The following is a 20,874-nucleotide window of genomic DNA, read 5'->3' on the forward strand; positions in this document are numbered from 1 at the left end:
AACCTCATATATTCTAGTAAAAAAAGTGATACTTATAGGCTTCTATTGTTTCTGTTGTAGCCGGTACAATACTACAACAATATGTCAAATACTACAAAATCAAGGGCAAATAAATACTATAAAAAGCTAACATAAAATTCCAAAACAGTGCCTTCAACTTCAACAATCCAGTACACTTAAATTTCAGGAGAGGTTCAGCAACATTAACTGCAAAAACCAGAGAAACAAGTGACACAATTAACAAGTCTCACAATTACAAGAATGAAAAACAAGTAACACCTAAATGAATTCAAGTACCCATACTGTCAACAATCACATTAAGAAATATTTGGTTGATGATCCAGCGATAGTCCCGCCACCGCATCAGACACCTCTTCCAAAGCTTCGTATAAAATGGCAGATGATGTGTTGGCGTGCTTCTCCGGAGATTGAGCAACCTCCAGCTTGGCTTCCAAAATCTTGATTTTGATTGATAAAACTTGGCACAGTTGGCACTGTTTAGATTTTGAAGAACCACTGCCCTCTCCGGATTCAGCTGGTGAACAACCCTGTGGTACCAGATAATTCAGGCAATAGTAATTTAAAATATATTGCTTAGAAAAAAAATGGTTAACTCCTGCAGCCTCTTCAATAATTAGCTATCTTCAGATTCAGCTAGTGAACCACTGCCATCTTCAATAAAACAGCATTTTGCATACCTGCAGGGAGCACACTTCCATGCCGTTGTCTTCGTATCGTACAAGGGCACACATACCTTCACCACACAAACAACGCCTGAGTTGGTCCTCCCACAAAAAGAATTGGCAACCGAAGTCCCATCTCCCATTTGACAATTTCTGTTTCAGTAAGTTCACATAAGACTTCAAACAGTCAAATTACATATACAATTTCACACAGTCTACATAAAACTATATAAGGGTTAATAAAGTTATATAATGGTTAACTCTTGTTTACCTTTGATTTTGTACAGCAGTAGTACATTCTATTTTTATTTTTATTCGAATTTGAACACTTCCGTAACATTCTCCCCTTCTTGCATTGGCAAACAATTTCATATTGATCCATCTATCGTGCCAAAGTAAACAACAACAACATTAGTGGGTTTGCCAACTGATGGAACGTCAAATGCTAATATTAAAAGTGCTCAAAGATTTAATCAATGACTTGTTGATAGAATTGTGAAAAAGCAAGGAAAACATAAAACCCTAAAAATATCTACAACCAATTTCTAACAAAAAGAGACTTTACCAGATGCATATCTAAGGGATCTGAAGGTGCCTGAACCACTTCGCCGTGACGGATAGTGAAGGAGTTATTCGGGGAAGCTTTGGCGAGAATCTTCACAATTCGTTTGTTGGAGGAGATAAAATGATGATCGTGGGTATTTGTTTAATTCGTTTTTTAAAAACCAGTTTTAAACCGGTTTCTCTCAAAACCAGTTTTTTATTTTCTTTAAAAAAAATCAGTTTTAAGACCAATTTTATAAAAAAAAACCAGCAAGGAATTATATAACAGCAAGGAATTATATAACAACAAGGAATTATAACTTTCTTTTATTTCTAAACCAGATGGTCTTAGATGAAAATTGAGAGTATCAGCATAGATCAACCAATATTATTATTAAGACAATATCAACCCAATTGTAGAACCATCACTCCATCCAACGATGACTAAATACATGTTGTAATTTTATACACAATCAAAAGGACTTAAGTATCTGGGGGCTAAAAATGCAGTGACCAAAAGCATTGTCCTTGGAACTAATTTATACAATAGTGCAACATAAATTATTTGACAGGCTGACAGCACAGTAGAAGACCAATAATGGAATTATATAAATAAAAGAAGTATAGTCATTGAACAAATACCTTTCCTGAATCTCTAGCCAAACTGGATTTCAGAAGTAGTGTTCGATATTTCCTGCAGGATTAAACAATGAATAAATAAAAGCTTCTAACAAATTTTAGAGAGTCTCAATTTTGGAAACCGATAAGCTGATCCAAATTTTCAAACAATTAGGGTTTATACAAAAAAGAGGGATGAAGGAGAGAACTAACCAAAGAAATCTGCGACGAAATCTGCGAAATGAGAGACGAATATGGCAAAGGCGGTGTGTGTTGAGAGAAATCAAAGCGGAAGCGGTGTGTGGAAGCGGTGTGTGTTGAGAGAAAGAGAAGCGAAAGCGGTGTGTTGAGCTTTACAAATAAATTTATTTACCTTTTACGATTTATCAAATTTATTATTTTTCTATTTTAATTTTACAATTTTATTTATTTTCTACTTCAATTATTAATTTGATATTATATATAAGGCTATGTTTGGATTGGCTTCTTGAAGCCCCAAACTCACGTTTTATTCCTTTAAACTTAAAAGTGGTCTTATTTTCTTGTTTGGGTTTTTTCTCCAAAATCAATTCTACTCTCCTAGAAGCAATTCCAATAGAAGCTACAATTCCTAGCTTTTGAGGTTAGCAAGAATCAATTCTGCATTTATGATATTTTGGTTCTTACAATTTTCCTTCATTGCCCTCTTTAATTTCTTTTCAACTGTTTCTTCTATTTTCAAGCTACCATACTCTCTACTTTCCAATTTTCTGCTTTGTATTAATTCCTTCATTACTCTCTTTGCTTTGTATTAATGAATTTGGTAAACCAAATTTGATTAAGATTACCAATCAAAACGGGTCGGTTACCCATTTACCTTCTCAAACCCTCCAATCTGAAAATACATTTCACAAACGCGATTCCATACCAAAACGTGATTCCAAACTCAGCTTCTCCAAACGCGATTCTCTATCTCAGCTTCTTCTACTCCAAACGCGATTCTTCAACTCAGCTTCTTCTACTCCAAACGCGATTCTTCAACTTCTTTACAAATCTCAGCTTCTTTCTTCGCACTTTCAGGTACAACTATTCTCTTTCCTTTTTGTTCTTGTGTCTATGCATTGTGGGTTTTCGTTTTTTAATCATTTAGGATAATAGTTTTCATTTTTGAATCATTTAAGCAAATGGGTTTTTTAGAATGTTTGTTTTATATGTTTCAATCTGTTATGTGACAATAGCTTATTTGATATTAGCTTATGAGACTGAAGCTTATGTGACAGTAGCTTATTTGACATTAGCTTATGTGACAGTAGCTTATGTGATTTTAGTTGGATACAATTTTCCTATGCATCATATTTGTGTAAATTGGTTTAGATGATGTTAAAGTTGAAAATAATTGAGTTATTTTCTCATGCGTGCAGGTCAGATTCATCGGATTCAAAGTCGGATCGCAAGTTCGATAAAAAGCTTCAATTTTATACCAGTAAGTTTTTCGACTTGGTTTAGTAGTACATGGTTGTATCTAAACCCTAACTAAGAGTATTAGGTCAAATCTGTGTTTATAAACACTGACATGTGATCAGCTGTAGTAGATTAGTAGTAGTTACTATTGTAACAAGCATTATAATTTGAGTAGTGTCTAATTTCTAGTATGTTTATTATATATAATTAATTAATTGATTATCATTACCATCTTTGTTGGTTATTCACCAATTTGGTACCATTGCTATGGTGTGAATAGAAGAGACACCCTACGTTTTTCCTTTAGTTTATTTTTCCTGATACATAGTAGACCCTTAGAAACTAATGCTGCACTAGAATGTTTATCCAATAAGAAGTTGATTGTGTGAATACCTTCACGATAAGCTGTTTTTATATCACAGGAATCTATTAACCATTCCTTATTAAACCTACTTAGTTATCCTTGGATAAACAAAAAAAAAGGTGGAGAATGAAGAACTCTTAGTCGTGCTGGTTGCTATAACTTTGTCGATTGATCGTTTGAGAAATGGACATTAGATTATAGGTGAACCTAATCACGCCAATTGTAAAAATATGAGTATAATATTGTCATGTCCGGATTGCGTTGGGTCTAGATTTATGCTCAGTATTGAAACTGACTGTGATCTCATTGCCCGGTTATCAAGGACACTAACGCAGCCCTGGATACAAAGATAAGTGGCATATCATTATCATCAAATGATTAGTGTTTTATAATATCATTATCATCAACTAATTAGTGTCTCGTGTTTCTAAACATAAACAGTGATAACATCACCGTTTTGTGGCGTGATTTGTTTTTAAAATCAAATGAATTTGTACAGGTACCCAAATGGATCCCGAAACGGTTTTCGTCGATATCACTAGTTTTGCGATGAAGTTAAACAAGTTTACTCATTGGACTGTAGATCCTAGAGTAAAAGAGGAAGTGGAAAAAACTTGTTTCAAATATTTTATGAGATTCCCCGAGGGTAAACTTAACATGCCTAACAAAATGATCGCCGCTTTACTTCGCTTTTATGAAAACGTCGAAGAACACTTTGTGTTTGGGGATACTAAAATTGATCTTGGTCTTGAAGATGTAATGTATATCACAGGACTTCCAATTGATGGGAAACAAGTATATTTTTTATTTTATTTTATTTCATTTATTTCACTTAATAGGAATTACTCTTAAGTTATTTATATACTTAAGTTATTTATATACTTGTGACAATTGGTGTGCAGATTTCAGGAATTGAACCAAAGGATCCTATTGACACAATAGTAAATCATTTGGCCGTAAGTCCAGTTGAAGCTAATGATTTGTTATTGTATCATAATGGAAAAAAGTCTCATGATATATGTTTAAAGAGTTTGGAAGATAAATTTAAAAATATTGCTGTTACTGAGGAGAATGTAAATTCACATGTCAAGGCATATCTTTTATTTTTATTAGGAAATCTTCTTTTTACCACTTCTTCTTTCGACAGTGTTTCTGCTATTTATTTACCCTTTCTTGAAGTACATGATATTGACAGTTATGCTTGGGGGGCAGCCGTGCTTGCTACCCTCAAGGTTTCAATGAATAAAGTACGACAGGGAAATAAAACGTTGAACGGTTTTGCATATCTTCTGTTGGTAAGACATTTATCAATATGCATACATCTATATTTCCTTTAATACAACACAAAAATGCTTATTTTTTTGTTTTGTTTTTCTTGTAGGTATTTGCATTTGAACGATTCAAATGCCTTCGCAAGATATTTGAGTTGAATATACTACCGAGTCAATTTCCTTTAATGTTGGGGTGGGTGAATCTAACATTTAAGACTTTTAAGGTTAGATCTTTAATGCCTTCCATGACAACTTGCTATGAAAAGCTTCGGGAAATGACGGATGAAGATGTAAGTTTCCTACATCTCAAAAGTGAATTGTACTTATTTAGAGTATATAGTTCAAGGATTATCTATCTTGTTGTATAACTTAGCTTAGTCAAGCCTAGATGTTAGTAAGTTAAAAACTCAGTTAGTTAGTTAGTGTGTTAGTCTTCTTCTTGCATCTAATATATATCCTGTTAATCTCATTGCTACTGTGAGCTCATTTGTGTATCTTTTTTAGTGTAGTTTATTAATACTTTATTTTATGTTTTAAAGGTGGATTTGTTGCCTTATAAGAGGGATGGTCTAGAAGTTGAATTGCCCGATCAATTCAAACGTCAAAGTTGGATGGTATATGCGAAAGTATATACCATCTGCTTTAATAATATTGCAAAACATCCAGTACATATTTGTTGGAAACAATTGGGGTTGGAGCGGGGACATGTGAGAAAAAGCTTTGGTAATTTTAAAAGAATCAACTTGCAGGAAAGAGGCCCGGAAAAAGATAAAGATTGGAGGAAGTTCAACCCTTTTTATACGAATTGCAATACGCGGTGGACGAAAAGGAATATGTTCCTTATCAAAAAGGATGTTATCGCGCATGAGCCGCTAGTGAATTATGTGCAGGTCTGATTTTTTCTTTGTACACGTTCGTAACCGGCATGAAACACAAATGAAATTTGATTCTGATTTTTTTTGCTTTCAATACCGTTGTATGCAGGAGGAAGATGATGAAATCGAAACCGAAGAACCTACACAAGAGAACACCTCCCCAATCTCCACTTCCCCTCCTATGTGTAATTTGGAATCAGCTACACCTCAAGATCCATCCACCTCCAGCCTCCGAGTATCTACACCTCAAGTTGCATCCACCTCCAGGTTCCGAGCACCTACACCTCGAGATGAAGTAAGTAAGGTTGCAAAGCACTTTTGGTTCTTATTACTTTTCTTTGAATTTTTTTATAATTGACATGATATGTTATTGTGCTTTTCAGGTTCAGGTTCAGACCCTCTTCTCCAACCCGCCTGAAGCCTTATCCATCGAAAAGTCTTTGGAAGTCTTATCCTTCCAGATATCTCCACAGCCTACGGTATTTCATTCCCTTTTTTTTTAATTTAGGTTTAATAGCACTTTTTATCTTTGACGAACCAAAGTTTGGATAACAATCCTAATCACGATCGTGATGACAATGTTGGTAATGTTCAGGATGACGATTTTGATAACGATCATTTTAAGGAACATGATGAAGATGATGAGGGTGGAAATCATAATGATGAAGGTGATGAGGGTGGAAATCATAATGATGATGAAGATGATGAGGGTGGCAATAATAATAATAATAATGCAAATGTTGGGGATGATGAGGTTGGCAATAATAATATTGCAGATGATGGGGATGATGAGGTTGGCAATAATAATAATGCAGATGATGGGGATGACAATCATAATTATGATGAGGGTGAGGTGAGTGATCCTTATTTATTTAAGTAAATTTGATTTATTTAATAGTGTTTTTTAGGTGAGTGGTATTTATTATTTTTATTTGAATTTCTATTTTATAATTGACAGCATAATAATAATGTGAAGAATTATATACGTGGTGAACGTGAAGGAATACTAAGACCAAAACCCCCAAAGCGTACAGTGTATTCGCCGGACGAAGTATTGCGTGTTAGAAACAGAAGAAAGCTTAGAAAGCCAAAGAACTAGTGACAACTTGGTTAAAAGTTTATTTTCTCATGTTTTGAATATTTTACTAATTCTGTTTGTGCTTAGACTTATGTTTGTGCTTAGACCAATGTTTGTGTTGTTGTTTTTATACACTTCTAATGCATGATCTCCGTTGTCCTAAGTTTGTTTCGATGATTAGCATTTTCTGGTGTAGGAACTTGATACATGTTGCTGTCTTATTCAGCTAGGTTCGAATAATTATTTTTAGCATTTTCTGGTGCAGGATGTTGCTGTCTTATTCAGCTTGGTTCGAATAATTTTTTTAACTAATCGTCCCAACATTGGGACAAAATGGTGATGGGAAATATTTTTAATACAAATAATTTATAAATATTTTTATTCCAAAAAGAAATATCATACTTTATTCAAATACAAGTATACTTTACTCTAGAAATATCCTTCTTTATTATTGGTTGGTTTAATAATAGTATAGAGAAAGATAAGAACAAAGAAAAAGAAACGAGAAAGAAAAATAGGAAGAAAGGAAGAGAAAGGGAGAAAGAAGAAGAGGAAAGAAACTTGTGGGAATCCAAACAAAATCAAGAATCAATCCTAGAACCAAGAACAATCTAAGGTAAGGGGGAGAGTATGCTTTATCTTGATCATGTATGGTTTGTGTAGTTTTGTAGTTTTGTTCATTTTCCATTTTCTATGCTTGAATACATAATAATGATATGTGTATGGTTTGTTGAGTCATGAAGGTCTACACCATGTTTGATGATGATCTTGTGGTGTTTAGGTGTTATATGAGTTGTGTATGAGCTCTTGATCTTCTTCCCTTTCATTTTTCCATGACTTTCTTGCTCATGAAGCAATTTCTAGGTTAACAATGGTTCATGATGATCAAACATGTTTTATTTGTTGTTTGTAGTGTATAATGGTTCATACATGTTCCATATGTGTTAGAAATGGTTTGGGTGAAGTTGGTTTGTGGTTTACATCATTAAAATGGTGATTTTTGGGTTTCTATATAGCATAGATCGACCTACCAGCAGCCTGGGTTGACCTGAGCAGCTTGAAAGGCAAAAATATGGTTTTGTTACAGCCTAGGTCGACCTAAGATGTGCCTACGTCGACCTATGGGTCGGCCTATTCCAACCAGCAGCTTTTTCTAATTTCCTGACAGATTTTGTAAAGGCCATAACTTGAGTTTCCGGACCGCGATTGATGCACCGTTGGAAGCGTTGGAAAGCTAACGCAATGAACTACACTATGACATAATAAAATGATTCATAGGATGTAGTCTCCTATTATTTTTATTAGGATCAAGTGATGAACTGTGTAGTATGTCAAATTTTCCAAACTTTGAAACCTTGTAATTTTTGATCCGTAACTCCGATTTTGTCGCCGTTCGAAGCTGTGTGAAGCTTAGAACATGTACTTTCTAATAAGGATAGATTAGAAAGCCATAGGTGATTTTATGTAGAGGTCCCTTTGGGAATCGTTCGACTTTTTCATTGGTTTTCCGTTGGGAATTGTGTGATTGGCGTGTCTTAATGTCGAGGTATTGTTACCGTTAGGTAATGTCGAGGAATTGTTACCAGTGGGTAATGTCGAGTCTCATTCGCTATAGTCGGTTTTTATAATTTATGCTATCATTCATTTATTGCATTGCTAGTATGATGATGTGTGTTATGTGTTCATCTATGCCGATGTGGCCATTATGATGATGTGTGAGTGATGTTGCTATTTGTGTTGTATTGTTTATATGACCAAGGTATGAGAAATAGCATGGATTACTATAATTGACTATTCTTACTTTATATAGTTGGTTGTGAGTTGTATTTGATGATGTTGTATTCTTCGTCGTTGTTGATGTTTGTAGGTGTATTGGTTATATGACCAGTTTGTGGATGGATGATTGGGTTGTTTTGAATATGATTCTTGTTGATAATATATATGTTGATATTACTATATTTATCATGCTTTATCATTATGAATTATATTCTCACCCTTCTGTGTTATGTTGCTGGAATGGCATACCGCAGATTAGCCGCTTTGGGAGCTTTGTGGAAGAGGTAGCTCTTCAGTCGTCTTGTCGGTCGCTCTGATACGTAACCAACTTCCTTGGGTGATACGCTACGAATTTGCTGGCTCACTTGTTGTGACCCTTGAGCAGATACCTAAAAATCATATAACTAAGGTAAATTATAAAATCATGTAGTTTTAGATTCAGATCATATAATTAACACTTTAAATGTACCTCTTTTAGTGATGCAACAGACTCGTCGTGCTGCAAAATCCCTTTACCCTTATTTGCGGGTTTTGTAGGAGTCTAAAATTATCATGTAAAAAATAATTAACGTAACGGTTCAGAATTGACATTTGAAAACTAAATGATTCATAATGGTTTTCAACATACCTCATCATCAATGAAAATGAGTTCCGAGGGCCATGCAACAAATGACCCTATTGCATCTCGCAGCAATGTTGTCTCTGAGACCATGTCAGGTACGGTGGGAAATCTAGTTAGTGAATAGCCTGTCAAATATTTTTTCACTTCGTCCCAACGTTGGGACGAAGTTGAAATTACTTTTTACCCGAAGTAAAAAGTCATTTCTTCATGTTTTCTCGATATAAATCTAGTATTGATATTGTTTCATCAATCTTCTTCAGGTTTTCTCTTTGTCGATATATTTTTAAATTAAACAATTTAATAGATCAAATATATTTAAATATTATTTTTGTTTGTAAAATGATTAAAAATCACATATAAAAGACAATCCTTCTTGGTCCAAAACCCTAAATCACTATGATCATCACATATTCTTTATTTTTCATATATTTGTTTTACATCATTGTTCCAAAGTTAGGTCCATAGTAATTAGAGGATCAATGAGGCGTATTTCAACACTCCTCTTACATTTTTACATACTTCATTAGTTCATTTTATTTTAATAACTTTGTCAGCATGACGCATATATTTTATATAATTAATTATACAAATTTCTTCATTTTCAAAGAGGAAATCATATTGCACTATTAGAGTTTTTTAACATTTTGCAATGCGTCATGACAAATCCTTTGAACTTGAGCAATAAATTATGGATTTTTCTTGAGAAGTTCTCCTAGTGGAGTGAAGGGATATTGGTAATAAACTATCTGCAGGGGCATGAAGATATGGTTGATCAACCCGAGAGGAATGTATAGAATAAGATGGATGATCAACCCGAGAGTCATGTAGATATCAAGGTTGAGATCTTCCCCCACACTTGAATTAAACATTATCCCCATTGTTTTAATACAACGTGAAAGAAGGAGTAGATAAACCTGGTGTATCTCAATGATGACGACCTCGGTCGCGGTGTCGTCCCATGCCTCCTCTCTAAAAAGATGGGTGAGGGACATGTTACACAATCTGTCTCATATCTGTCAACTCTAGGAGAACTTCATCCATCTGCTCGATCAAATCTCCAATATCTTGCTGGGTCCTGTCAAGGAAATCAGTCTTCTGCTGGCTAATCTGGTCAGTAGCCACTCGCAGCTCTTCTTGTTGTCTCTACATGTTGCGAAGTTGAAGAGCATGCTCGGCCTCCATTTCATTCAGATGTTTTTATGTGTTGTTTAAGCTCGAGTAGAATATCATCAACTGAACTCCGGATGGAAATGTATTCATACTCCTCTGGTGGTTGGTATGTACCTACAAAAGGGTCAGTAGAAAAATATGCAGTGTGTGAACGACTGCTAGGCCCGCATGCATCAGTTGCACGTGAATGAGTGCGGGTCTGTGGAACGGAATGCCCCATAATATCATGATAATGTCTCTCAGTTCTCTCTCTTCCTCAAGGCCAGTGGCCTCGGTATCAAAAATCTAGTTAGTGAGGACATGCACGTTAATATGGTCAGAACAGTGTAATGAGACCCCTCTAACCTCTCTGTTACTAATTATAAGACGATATTTTCCATTTGGTAAATCTAGTTAAGCCATGTGTGCCACGAGAAATCGAGGTTTAAATGGGGGTATTATCGTCACCCACGTAGGTGCTGTGACGGTGTTACTTTCAGGCGAATCGTCGAAGTCGCGTTTCTCTTTGACCTACCCTGACCTAGACTACACCCATGTGATTCTATGCAACAGTTCAGCTATATCCAGTATTGTGGAGCTTTGATCCTGTCATGTTGCATCATTGCATATTTACTTTTTAAAAAAATGATGTACAAAAAATAACCAGCATATGCATGTTTTCTCAATATAAATCTAGTATTGATATTGTTTCATCAATCTTCTTCAGGTTTTCTCTATGTCACTATTTTTTAAATTAAACAATTTAATAAATCAAATATATTTAAAAATTATTTTTGTTTGTAAACTAATTAAAAATCACATATAAAAGAAAATCCTTCTTGGTCCAAAACCCTAAATCACTATGCTCATCACATATTATTTATTTTTCAGATAAATGAACAACCTGAGAAGGGCAACTCCATTTTATTGATAAAAATCAAATTTCTTCTTGATAAACTATTTATATAATTTAGGGTTAATATCCATTTTTCCTCCTGTAACGTTAGCGGGTTTTGCTCTTAGCTCCTGTTAAAGATTTTTTCTTAACCCCCCCCCCCCCCTCCCCCCCTTGCAGTTCTTCAGATTCCCTCAGATACACACCTGACTGCCACATTTCAACCAAGATTCTCTCTAAGTGCATACATGGCAGTCCACGTGGTAATTTTTTTTAACCACACGGACTTTATTTATTTATTTATTAATTTATTATATAATATTTTTTAAACTTGTTAAAAAAAGTTACCACGTGGACTGCCACGTATGCACTTAGAGAGAATCTTGGTTGAAATGTGGCAGTCAGATTGTGTAACATGTCCCTCACCCATCTTTTTAGAGAGGAGGCATGGGACGACACCGCGACCGAGGTCGTCATCATTGAGATACACCAGGTTTATCTACTCCTTCTTTCACGTTGTATTAAAACAATGGGGATAATGTTTAATTCAAGTGTGGGGGAAGATCTCAACCTTGATATCTACATGAACCAACACATAAAGAGTAATGCCTTCTTGGCTCAATTCCTGAAATCTGCACACCAATCATCTAATTTTTCATTGTGATTAGTATCACTGATACTAAATTTTGGATATGACTCCAGAGGAGTGCAAGAAGTCTTCGGTCGACATCTGTCTACATATTCAAAGAAAATGAGTAGTCAAGTATTCTTCGTTATATGTTAACTACCCACTCCTCCTTTGCGTCAATATTTTGGGTAAAGTGAGTAGTCAACATAGGTCTCATATGAACTTGATGAGACCTATGCAGATACCCGAAATGTTGTTGTATGAAATTATTAGTACCATGGTTTCTCGCAAAGTAAAATGCACAAAGGCATGAGGTGCCACCTTTTTATAATTATCTAATTTTTCATTCTGATTAGTATCACTGATACTAAATTTTGGATATGACTCCAGAGGAGTGCAAGAAGTCTTCGGTCGACATCTGTCTACATATTCAAAGAAAATGAGTAGTCAAGTATTCTTCGTTATATGTTGACTACCCACTCCTCCTTTGCGTCAATATTTTGGGTAAAGTGAGTAGTCAACTAGTTTTTGGCAGCCTTCTAGGATTCCTATATTTAGGCCTAAATTCCTGACAGACACATAATTTGAGCTTGAATCTCAAATCCTGCCCAAAATATGGACCAATGGTCAAGCGCTAAGGACATTATAAAAACCCTTTCACTTGATAGGGTCAGGTAATTCAATTATAACCCTAATAAACACATAAATGTGTCTCTTCTCCTTTTTGACTTGAGCACCAGAGTGCCTTGTAGGTACACCACCTCTTTTTTCCTCCCCGAATTCCAGCATTGAAGATAAAGTCTTTGGCCCACCTCAGGTTTTGATCAACCAATAAGATTGAAATTATTGCTTGTATATTCACGATAATATATCATTTTTATTAACGAGTCTATCTCTCAGAGATGCATGCCGACTCTCAGATGGGGGATTGCGTGCACTTGTTTCTTCTACTCCAAGACTTAGATTAATAAATCTTAGCATGTTCTCCCTTTTCATTTCTGCTAGTCTTTATATTTTGATTGAATCATTAAAATCTCTTTTAAAAGAGTTGTACCTTGATCATTGCCTTGACATTGATGATCCATCCCAGAAACAAACAATAATCTAAATTTTAAATTACGTTTGACTTTTATTTTAAATATATTTAAAGTAATCATTATGAATGGTTGTGATGGAGATAGTGTAAAAATTTTTAATCTCTTTATTTTATTAATGATATATATGTAATTTATAATTAGTTTAGTTGGTCTAATCTCTTTATTTTATTAATGACACAAATGTAAAAGGCGAAGAAGCAAGCAAGGAATAGTTCAATAAGCCGAAGAAGCAAAGAAATAAATTATAGAGAGATACCAAAAGTAAGTTGAAGTCATGACAGCATTGGAGAAAGCTAAACTTGAATTGGAAAATTAGAACACTGTCACAATTCTTTATATATCAATTCATTCTCCCACTCCCACACAATAGTCCATTTTTTCAATTTCCTCTTTTTTCCTTATAAGAAAAATGTTTGTCTCATAATCTTTAACAGATGTATATTATAGTCTATCATATATACTGTCTATCATAGTCCTTTTGATCTTGTTCATACAGATTTATGGGGACCTTCACCCAATGTATCCAGCCAAGGCTACTCTTATTACATAGCATTTGTTGATGTCTTTACAAAATATACTTGGGTGTACTTTTTAAAGCAAAAATCTGAAGCATTAGGTGTTTTCAAACAGTTTTACACTTATGTTAACACACAGTTTAATACTAAGATTAAGGCAATTCTGTCTGATTTTGGTGGGGAGTTTAGGCCATTTACTAAATATCTCAATGAATTGGGCATCGTCCATAGGCTTACATGTCCTCACACTTCCCATCAAAATGGAACTGTTGAGAGAAAGCATAGAAATATTGTTGAAATGGGCTTAACTCTTCTTGCTCATGCTCATATGCCTATGGAATTCTAGGACCATAGCTTCACTGCTGCTGTGATAGGTTCAATTTAGTATCTTAAATACAGGAAATAGTAGTACAGAAAATAGAGTAGGAAAGTTCTGATTTTTATTGATGAAAACTAGAGTTCATATGGGATCTAGTTATACAAGCAATTACAGAAAGTTGCAGAAAGCTGCAGAGGAAATATAAAGCAAATAGAGGCACTTAGAGAGGCTTGTACTCTCCTAGGAGGATATTCTCAACTCAAATTCTGCATACCACCATAGAGTGAGTGCTCCTCATTTATTGGCTTACTCCTAAATTCTCTTACCACTCAACTGCTGCCAACTGTACTACCCATGTGCAGTGCTAACAAACTTTGTCCTATTCTCTCTCTCTCTCTCTCCACTTCTTACGTTTTCTCTCATAAAACTTACCATATCTACCAACTCTCCCCCCTTCAAAACTATCCTTGACCTCAAGGATGAAGGCTGGAAACTCAGTTCGTATCTTTTCTGCCAACTCCCATGAATTCTCAAATTCAGGGAGATTTTTCCATTTCACCAACACTTCCAGTTCCCCTTGTTCATTCTGTCTATCACTTATCACTTTCTCAGGCATTGGTTCCAACTGCCACTCCTCATTCATGCAACTTGGCAGAGGTTGGGGTTCCACAGTTGGAATTACAGCTCTTTTAAGCAGAGATGCATGGAAGACAGGATGCACCTTAGAGTCCTCAGGCAATTTGAGCTTATAAGCCACAGCTCCAATTCTTTGTATCACCTCATATGGCCCATAATACCTTGGACTCAGTTTCTGATTTAGCCTTTTTGCCAGTTCTTTTTCCATCTTATAAGGCTGAATTTTTAAGAATACCATATCTCCCACCTCATATTCTACTTCCCTTCTATGCTTATTTGCCTGGCTCCTCATCAAATCTTGAGCCCTCAACAACTGCTCTTGCAACTCCTTGATCATCAGGTTTCTTTCAATGGTCAGTTTGTTGACCTCGTCTATAGCAGATCCAGGGGTATCTCCTCTAATTAGCACTGGAGGAGCTCTTCCATATAATGCCTCAAAAGGAGTAGTTTTCAAAGATGCATGGTAATTGGTGTTGTACCAATATTCTGCCCATGCCAGCCACTTAGGCCATTGCCTAGGTTTGAGCCTAGTCACACACTTCAAATAAGTCTCTAAGCATCTATTTACTACCTCTGTTTGGCCATCAGATTGAGGATGGTAAGCACTACTGTACTTCAGTTTAGTCCCTGCCAATTTAAACAATTATGCCCAGAAGTGGCTGAGAAACACTTTGTCTCTGTCAGAAACTATGGAACTAGGAAATCCATGCAATCTGATCACTTCCTGAAGAAAGACTTCTGCAATACCCTTAGCTGTGTAAGGATGGCTGATAGGGAAGAAATGGGCATACTTGGTTAATCTATCCACTACCACCATGACAGTATCTACCCCTTGCACTTTAGGCAATCCACCAATAAAGTCCATAGAAATGTCACTCCAGACTTGTGTGGGAATGGGTAATGGCTGCAATAGGCCTCCTGGTGTCAAAGTTTGATATTTATTTCGTTGACACACTTCACATGCCTGGACATACTCCTGGATTCTCTTCCTCATGCCCTCCCAATAAACAACACTAGCAATCCTTTTGTATGTCCTTAAGTACCCTGAATGTCCCCCAACTGCAGTATCATGGAATTCATTTAGAATCCAAGAAATTCTAGGTGAATTTCTGGGAATTACCACCCTTCCTTCATGATACAATCTCCCTCCTTTTAACTGAAACCCCTTCTGGCTGGCAGGGTCTGAAATTAAGGTCTGCACAATACTTCTCAATTTATCATCCTTCCTAATCTCCTCTTCTAACCCTTCACATGCTTCACACTGAATGGTGGTGATGTGAGCATATTGCATCTGTCTAGACAGTGAATCAGCAGCACTGTTTTCCTTTCCTGGTTTGTACTTCACTTCAAAATCAAACCCTAAAAGTTTGGATAACCACCTCTGCTGTTCTCCTCCCATGATTCGCTGCTCAGTGATAAACTTAAGGCTTTTTTGATCTGTGTGAATTTTGAAATGCCGTCCAAGTAAATAAGGCCTCCACTTTTGAATTGCAATGACTATAGCCATCAGCTCTCTCTCATATACAGATTTCTGTTGAGCCCTGTCAGATAGTGTTTGGCTCATGTAACAAATAGGTTTTCCTCCTTGCATGAGGACAGCTCCAATCCCTTGGCCTGAGGCATCAGTTTCTACAACAAATTCTTCATCAAAATCAGGCATGGCCAAAACAGGGACAGTAGTCATAGCCATTTTCAACTTCTCAAAAGTTTCTTGAGCCTCACTACTCCATTTAAAACCATCCTTCTTGAGTAGTTGTGTTAAAGGCCAAGCAATTTTTCCATAGTTCCTCACAAACTTCCTGTAATAGCCAGTGAGTCCTAAAAATCCCCTCAACCCTTTCAAATTTTTAGGTGTAGGCTATTTAAGCATATCTTCTATTTTTTTTGGATGTGCCCTAAATATTCAATCTCCTTCTGGCCAAAAGAACACTTTTTCTTGTTGGCATATAGCTGCTGATCTTGCAATACCTTTAAGATCATGGTTAGGTGGTCCTTATGTTCTTCTCTGCTTCTGCTGTAGATTAGAATGTCATCAAAAAACACTAAACAGAATTTCCTAAGGAAAGGTCTTAAAACCTCATTCATCAAGGCTTGGAATGTAGAGGGGGCATTTGATAGTCCGAAAGGCATCACTAGATATTCATAGTGGCCTTCATGAGTTCTAAAAGCTGTCTTCTCTATATCTTCCTCTTTCATTCTAATCTGGTGGTAACCAGATTTCAAATCTAGCTTAGAAAAGATAACAAGCTCCACCTAACTCATCTAGTAATTCCTCAATTACAGGAATTGGAAACTTATTAGGAATAGTCACCTTGTTTAAGGCCCTGTAATCAGTACAAAACCTCCATCCTCCATCTTTTTTCTTTACTAATAAAACTGGGCTTGAAAAAGGACTTGTTACTATGCCTAATAATTCCAGCTTGCAACATTTCCTTCACTATCTTCTCTATCTCATTCTTTTGGAAAAAAGGATACCTATAAGGTCTGAGATTAGGTATATCAGCTTCATCCTTGAGCCTAATCGCATGATCATGCTTCCTTATAGGAGGTAACCCAGTAGGGAGATTGAAAACCTTCTCAAAAGATTCCAACACTTCTTCCCATTCTGTCAATTCTGGGGACTGCTCCTCTGCCTGCAGAGTCTGTAGGAAAAATCCCATGCCTTCATTATGCAAAGCTTTTATCATAGCTTTCATGGAAGCTTGTTTGGTGCACAAAATTGGATCACCATGTATACTATGCTTCTGTCCTTCAGATGCCCATTTCAGGCTTAACTCCCCAAAGTTTGCTTCAATATTACCTAAACTGGCCAACCAATCCATCCCCAACACCATATCAGTCCCTCCTAACTCCATTAAAAAGAAATGTTGGTTAAATTCCACCCCCTGCACCATAAATCTCAACCCTTCACAGATTCCCTGATATTTGACTCTTTCACCATTTCCCACCTCAATTACATAAGGGGGAGTTTCTACCAACTTCAATCCCATCTGTTCTACTAGTTTGGCATCAATAAAATTACTTGTTGCTCCTGAATCAATTAGGGTTACCAGCTTCTTCTCCTGCACCGTCACCCACACTTTAAAAGATTTGTTAGAAGTAAATCCTTGTTTACTTTGCATCGACAATTGTAGAGTTTTGAATTCTTCTTCTGCTTCCACCAGTTCTTCTGTTTGAACCCCTATTCCCCCTGTTTCTTCTTCTTCATCACTGCTATTCTCACACAATTTCAAGCTCATATGCTTGAACTTACAGATATGCTCCCTATTCCACTTGTCTCCACACTTAAAACACAACCCTTTTTTGCTCCTCTCTTCCAGCTCTGCAGGATTCAATCTCCTACCCTTGTATTTCTCATTTCCCCCACTACTGACTCTTTCCCCTTCCTTCTTAAATCCTCCAAAGTCTGCAGGATCTTTAAGTTTTAAGGGTCCTTCTCTATCTCTCCAAGAGCCACCCTTCTTATGCAGCACATCATTTTTCTCCTCAATGAGTAAAGCCCTGTCCATTAGGTCTGATAGGCTTTGACTCTCATGGAGTTTAAGCTCAGCTTGAATCTCTTCTTTCAATCCATTCAAAAAAATTGAATCCAGCATGATTCTCTCCTCCCTTCTCAAAGGAGCTACTAGCATTTCAAATTTCTCCATGTACTCTACAACAGACCCTTTTTGTTTCAAACTTAACAAGGGTCCCATCGGATTGTGCAGTAAACCGGGTTGGAACCTTCTCATCACAGCAACTTTAAACTCTTCCCAAGTCCTCAATGGTGCCTGCTCCTCCCACCATTGATACCAATTCAGAGCTTTGTCTTCCATGGCTAGCACCACTGCATCTAACTTGTCACGCACCTTCACCCCATTTAGATGAAAATACCTCTCAACACGAACGAGCCACCCATACGCGTCCTCCCCTTTGAAAATCGGAATCTCCAACCTTCGTTTGCTTCCCAGAAAACGAAATCCATTTCCTCCACCGTGACGGCGATTTCGGGATCTTGAATCACGCGAAATCGCACTCCTTTCGCTTCCCTCTTCCTCGTCGTCATCATACTCTCCTCCACGTGGTCGTCCATTTCTCACTTGATTCCGAGCTGGTTGCTCTTGAATCAACTGACGAATTTGGTCCACTGTGACTTGCGATCTCGACTGCTGCTCCAGTACCAGCTGGCGAATCTGCTCCATTGTTCCTTCAAAGTTGTTCATCCTTTGTTCTATTGTGTCTATTCGGTTTTCCATGATGCTTCTAGTAAAAACCATCCACAGTGAAACGAAACCAAGGCTCTAGATACCAAATTGATAGGTTCAATTTAGTATCTTAAATACAGGAAATAGTAGTACAGAAAATAGAGTAGGAAAGTTCTGATTTTTATTGATGAAAACTAGAGTTCATATGGGATCTAGTTATACAAGCAATTACAGAAAGTTGCAGAGGAAATATAAAGCAAATAGAGGCACTTAGAGAGGCCTGTACTCTCCTAGGAGGATATTCTCCACTCAAATTCTGCATACCACCATAGAGTGAGTGCTCCTCATTTATTGGCTTATTCCTAAATTCTCTTACCACTCAGCTGCTGCCAACTGTACTACCCATGTGCAGTGCTAACAAACTTTGTCCTATTCTCTCTCTCTCTCTCCACTTCTTACGTTTTCTCTCATAAAACTTACCATATCTACCATGTTGTTCATCTTATTAACAGGCTGCCTACTGCATCATTGCCTAACTTTACATCTCCCTTTCATGCCCTGTTTAAAACTATACCTGATTACACAGCACTTCGGATTTTTGGTTGCTCATGTTTTCCACACTTGAGACCCTACAATAAGCATAAACTTCAGTTGCGAAGCACTGAGTGTGTTTATCTTGGTATCTCTCCTCAACACAAAGGGTATAAGTGTCTTAGCAGTGATGGTCATATTTACATATCAAAGGATGTTGTTTTTAATGAAACCAAGTTTCCTTACTCTTGCCTGGTCCCACCTCCAAAAGAGACACCTACATCCAGACCCACCAAGTCCCTCCCTCTTGCTGTATCTCTTGTCCCTAGACCTGCTCAGCAGGATACTACTATCAATAATGACAGTCTGCACCATAGAGTAGTACAGCCTAGTTCACCTTTTTCTGCTGCTACACCAACTGGACAGTCTGATCACATCACTGATGACAGTTCCAACACTGTCCCCCACCTTTACATGCTGAATCTGAGCCTGCAGCTACTACCTCAAATACACAACATATTACTCATGTGAATGAATCTGCTTCCTCTCCTATAAACACTGCTGCACCAGACTGTAATATCCCTATTCCCTCTCAAACCAATCCACCTTCAGTCTCTACTGTCTCCAATACTCATGGCATGCTCACTAGAGGTAAAACTGGGAATCTTAAACCCAAAACCTTCTTGGCTCACTATGAACCCACCACTGTCAAACAAGCTCTTAAGCATCCACAGTGGCTTCAAGCTATGCAAAAAGAGTACAATGCTCTTATTGCCAACCACACTTGGACACTCACTACACTTCCATCTCACAGAAAGGCTATTGGGTGTAGGTGGGTTTTCAAACTCAAAGAAAACTCTGATGGATCTGTGATCACACACAAAGCCAGACTTGTAGCCAAAGGCTTCAACCAACAATATGGCTTTGACTTTCATGAAACATTCTCACCTGTTGTAAAACCTGCCACTATTAAAGTCATTCTTACTCTTGCTCTAACTTACAGTTGGGAAATACAGCAGATTGACATTAACAATGCCTTCTTGAATGGATCCCTTCATGAAGAAATCTATATGCAACAACCACCGGGCTTTGAACATGACAATAAGGAGCTTGTCTGCAAATTAAATAAAGCTCTGTATGGCCTGAAACAGGCCCCACGGTCATGGTATGAAAAGCTACATCAAACATTATTTCACTTTGGTTTTGTGGCTAGCAGGTGTGATCACTCTCTGTTCACCTACAATCATCAAGGCATTACTCTTTATGTGTTGGTTTATGTAGATGACATTCTCATTACAGGTTCTTCTTCTCTTCTTGTTCATAAACTGATTACACAACTGAATCAACAATTTGCTCTCAAGCAGCTTGGTAAACCTGAATATTTTCTTGGTCTGGAAGTTGCATATCAGGCTAATGGTTCCATCATCTTGACTCAGACCAAGTATATAAGAGACTTACTCTCAAGATTTCACATGGAAGAAGCTAATGGAGTGCCATCTCCTATGCTGAGTAACAGTAAGCTTAGTAAGTATGGAACTGATTACATTGAAGACCCTCTGCAGTACAGGTCTGTGGTAGGTGCCTTATAGTACATCACCCTTACCAGACCTGACATTGCATACTGTGTAAATAAAGCCTGTCAGTTTATGT

The 20,874-nt window shown here is 36.9% G+C and overlaps 3 protein-coding genes across 9 annotated transcripts; 1 reads left to right on the forward strand and 2 right to left on the reverse strand.

Annotated features, from left to right (window-relative positions):
* Window positions 1-229: 229 nt before the first annotated feature.
* On the reverse strand, window positions 230-2,206 carry LOC127098222 (uncharacterized). 3 transcript variants are annotated; one of them, XM_051036761.1, is made up of 6 exons: window positions 2,058-2,206; window positions 1,869-1,920; window positions 1,249-1,338; window positions 955-1,065; window positions 699-836; window positions 230-548 (listed from the first exon to the last, which is right to left on the reverse strand). In XM_051036761.1, the coding sequence occupies exons 3-6, from the start codon at window positions 1,255-1,257 to the stop codon at window positions 318-320; spliced, it is 489 nt and encodes a 162-aa protein (XP_050892718.1). In that variant the 5' UTR covers window positions 1,258-1,338; window positions 1,869-1,920; window positions 2,058-2,206; the 3' UTR covers window positions 230-317. The 3 variants fall into 3 exon arrangements, with proteins under 3 accessions (XP_050892718.1, XP_050892720.1, XP_050892719.1); XM_051036763.1 differs by lacking the exon at window positions 1,249-1,338 and having other exon boundaries at window positions 755-836; XM_051036762.1 differs by lacking the exon at window positions 1,249-1,338.
* On the forward strand, window positions 2,048-20,314 carry LOC127098219 (protein MAIN-LIKE 2). 5 transcript variants are annotated; one of them, XM_051036751.1, is made up of 11 exons: window positions 2,049-2,903; window positions 3,245-3,306; window positions 4,148-4,443; window positions 4,551-4,943; window positions 5,030-5,209; window positions 5,459-5,809; window positions 5,904-6,089; window positions 6,178-6,273; window positions 6,390-6,647; window positions 6,753-6,903; window positions 20,244-20,314. In XM_051036751.1, exons 3-10 carry the CDS (start codon window positions 4,156-4,158, stop codon window positions 6,891-6,893), a joined length of 1,893 nt encoding a protein of 630 aa, XP_050892708.1. In that variant the 5' UTR covers window positions 2,049-2,903; window positions 3,245-3,306; window positions 4,148-4,155; the 3' UTR covers window positions 6,894-6,903; window positions 20,244-20,314. The 5 variants fall into 5 exon arrangements, with proteins under 5 accessions (XP_050892709.1, XP_050892708.1, XP_050892707.1 ...); XM_051036754.1 differs by lacking the exon at window positions 20,244-20,314 and having other exon boundaries at window positions 2,051-2,903; window positions 5,911-6,089; window positions 6,390-6,462; window positions 6,571-6,647; window positions 6,753-6,897; XM_051036752.1 differs by lacking the exon at window positions 20,244-20,314 and having other exon boundaries at window positions 2,048-2,903; window positions 5,907-6,089; window positions 6,753-7,176.
* On the reverse strand, window positions 16,840-18,744 carry LOC127095761 (uncharacterized). Its single transcript, XM_051034406.1, has one exon. The coding sequence runs from the start codon at window positions 18,742-18,744 to the stop codon at window positions 16,840-16,842; it is 1,905 nt and encodes a 634-aa protein (XP_050890363.1).
* Window positions 20,315-20,874: the final 560 nt, after the last annotated feature.

Source organism: Lathyrus oleraceus, chromosome 6, assembly GCF_024323335.1.
Source record: "Lathyrus oleraceus cultivar Zhongwan6 chromosome 6, CAAS_Psat_ZW6_1.0, whole genome shotgun sequence".
Classification (NCBI taxonomy): domain Eukaryota; kingdom Viridiplantae; phylum Streptophyta; class Magnoliopsida; order Fabales; family Fabaceae; genus Lathyrus; species Lathyrus oleraceus.

What these genes read in the sequence shown, in the direction of transcription:
- LOC127098222 (XM_051036761.1), bottom strand. An exon ending in ACTGCTGTACAAAATCAAAG is followed by an intron (nt 837 to 954) that starts GTAAACAAGAGT and finishes TTACTGAAACAG; the next exon opens with AAATTGTCAAATGGGAGATG. An exon ending in TGGAAGTGTGCTCCCTGCAG is followed by an intron (nt 549 to 698) that starts GTATGCAAAATG and finishes CTGGTACCACAG; the next exon opens with GGTTGTTCACCAGCTGAATC.
- LOC127098219 (XM_051036751.1), top strand. Translation starts at nt 4,156, where the DNA reads ATGGATCCCGAAACGGTTTTCGTCGATATCACTAGTTTTGCGATGAAG. An exon ending in TTCCAATTGATGGGAAACAA is followed by an intron (nt 4,444 to 4,550) that starts GTATATTTTTTA and finishes ATTGGTGTGCAG; the next exon opens with ATTTCAGGAATTGAACCAAA. An exon ending in GGGAAATGACGGATGAAGAT is followed by an intron (nt 5,210 to 5,458) that starts GTAAGTTTCCTA and finishes TATGTTTTAAAG; the next exon opens with GTGGATTTGTTGCCTTATAA.
- LOC127095761 (XM_051034406.1), bottom strand. Translation starts at nt 18,744, where the DNA reads ATGGAAAACCGAATAGACACAATAGAACAAAGGATGAACAACTTTGAA.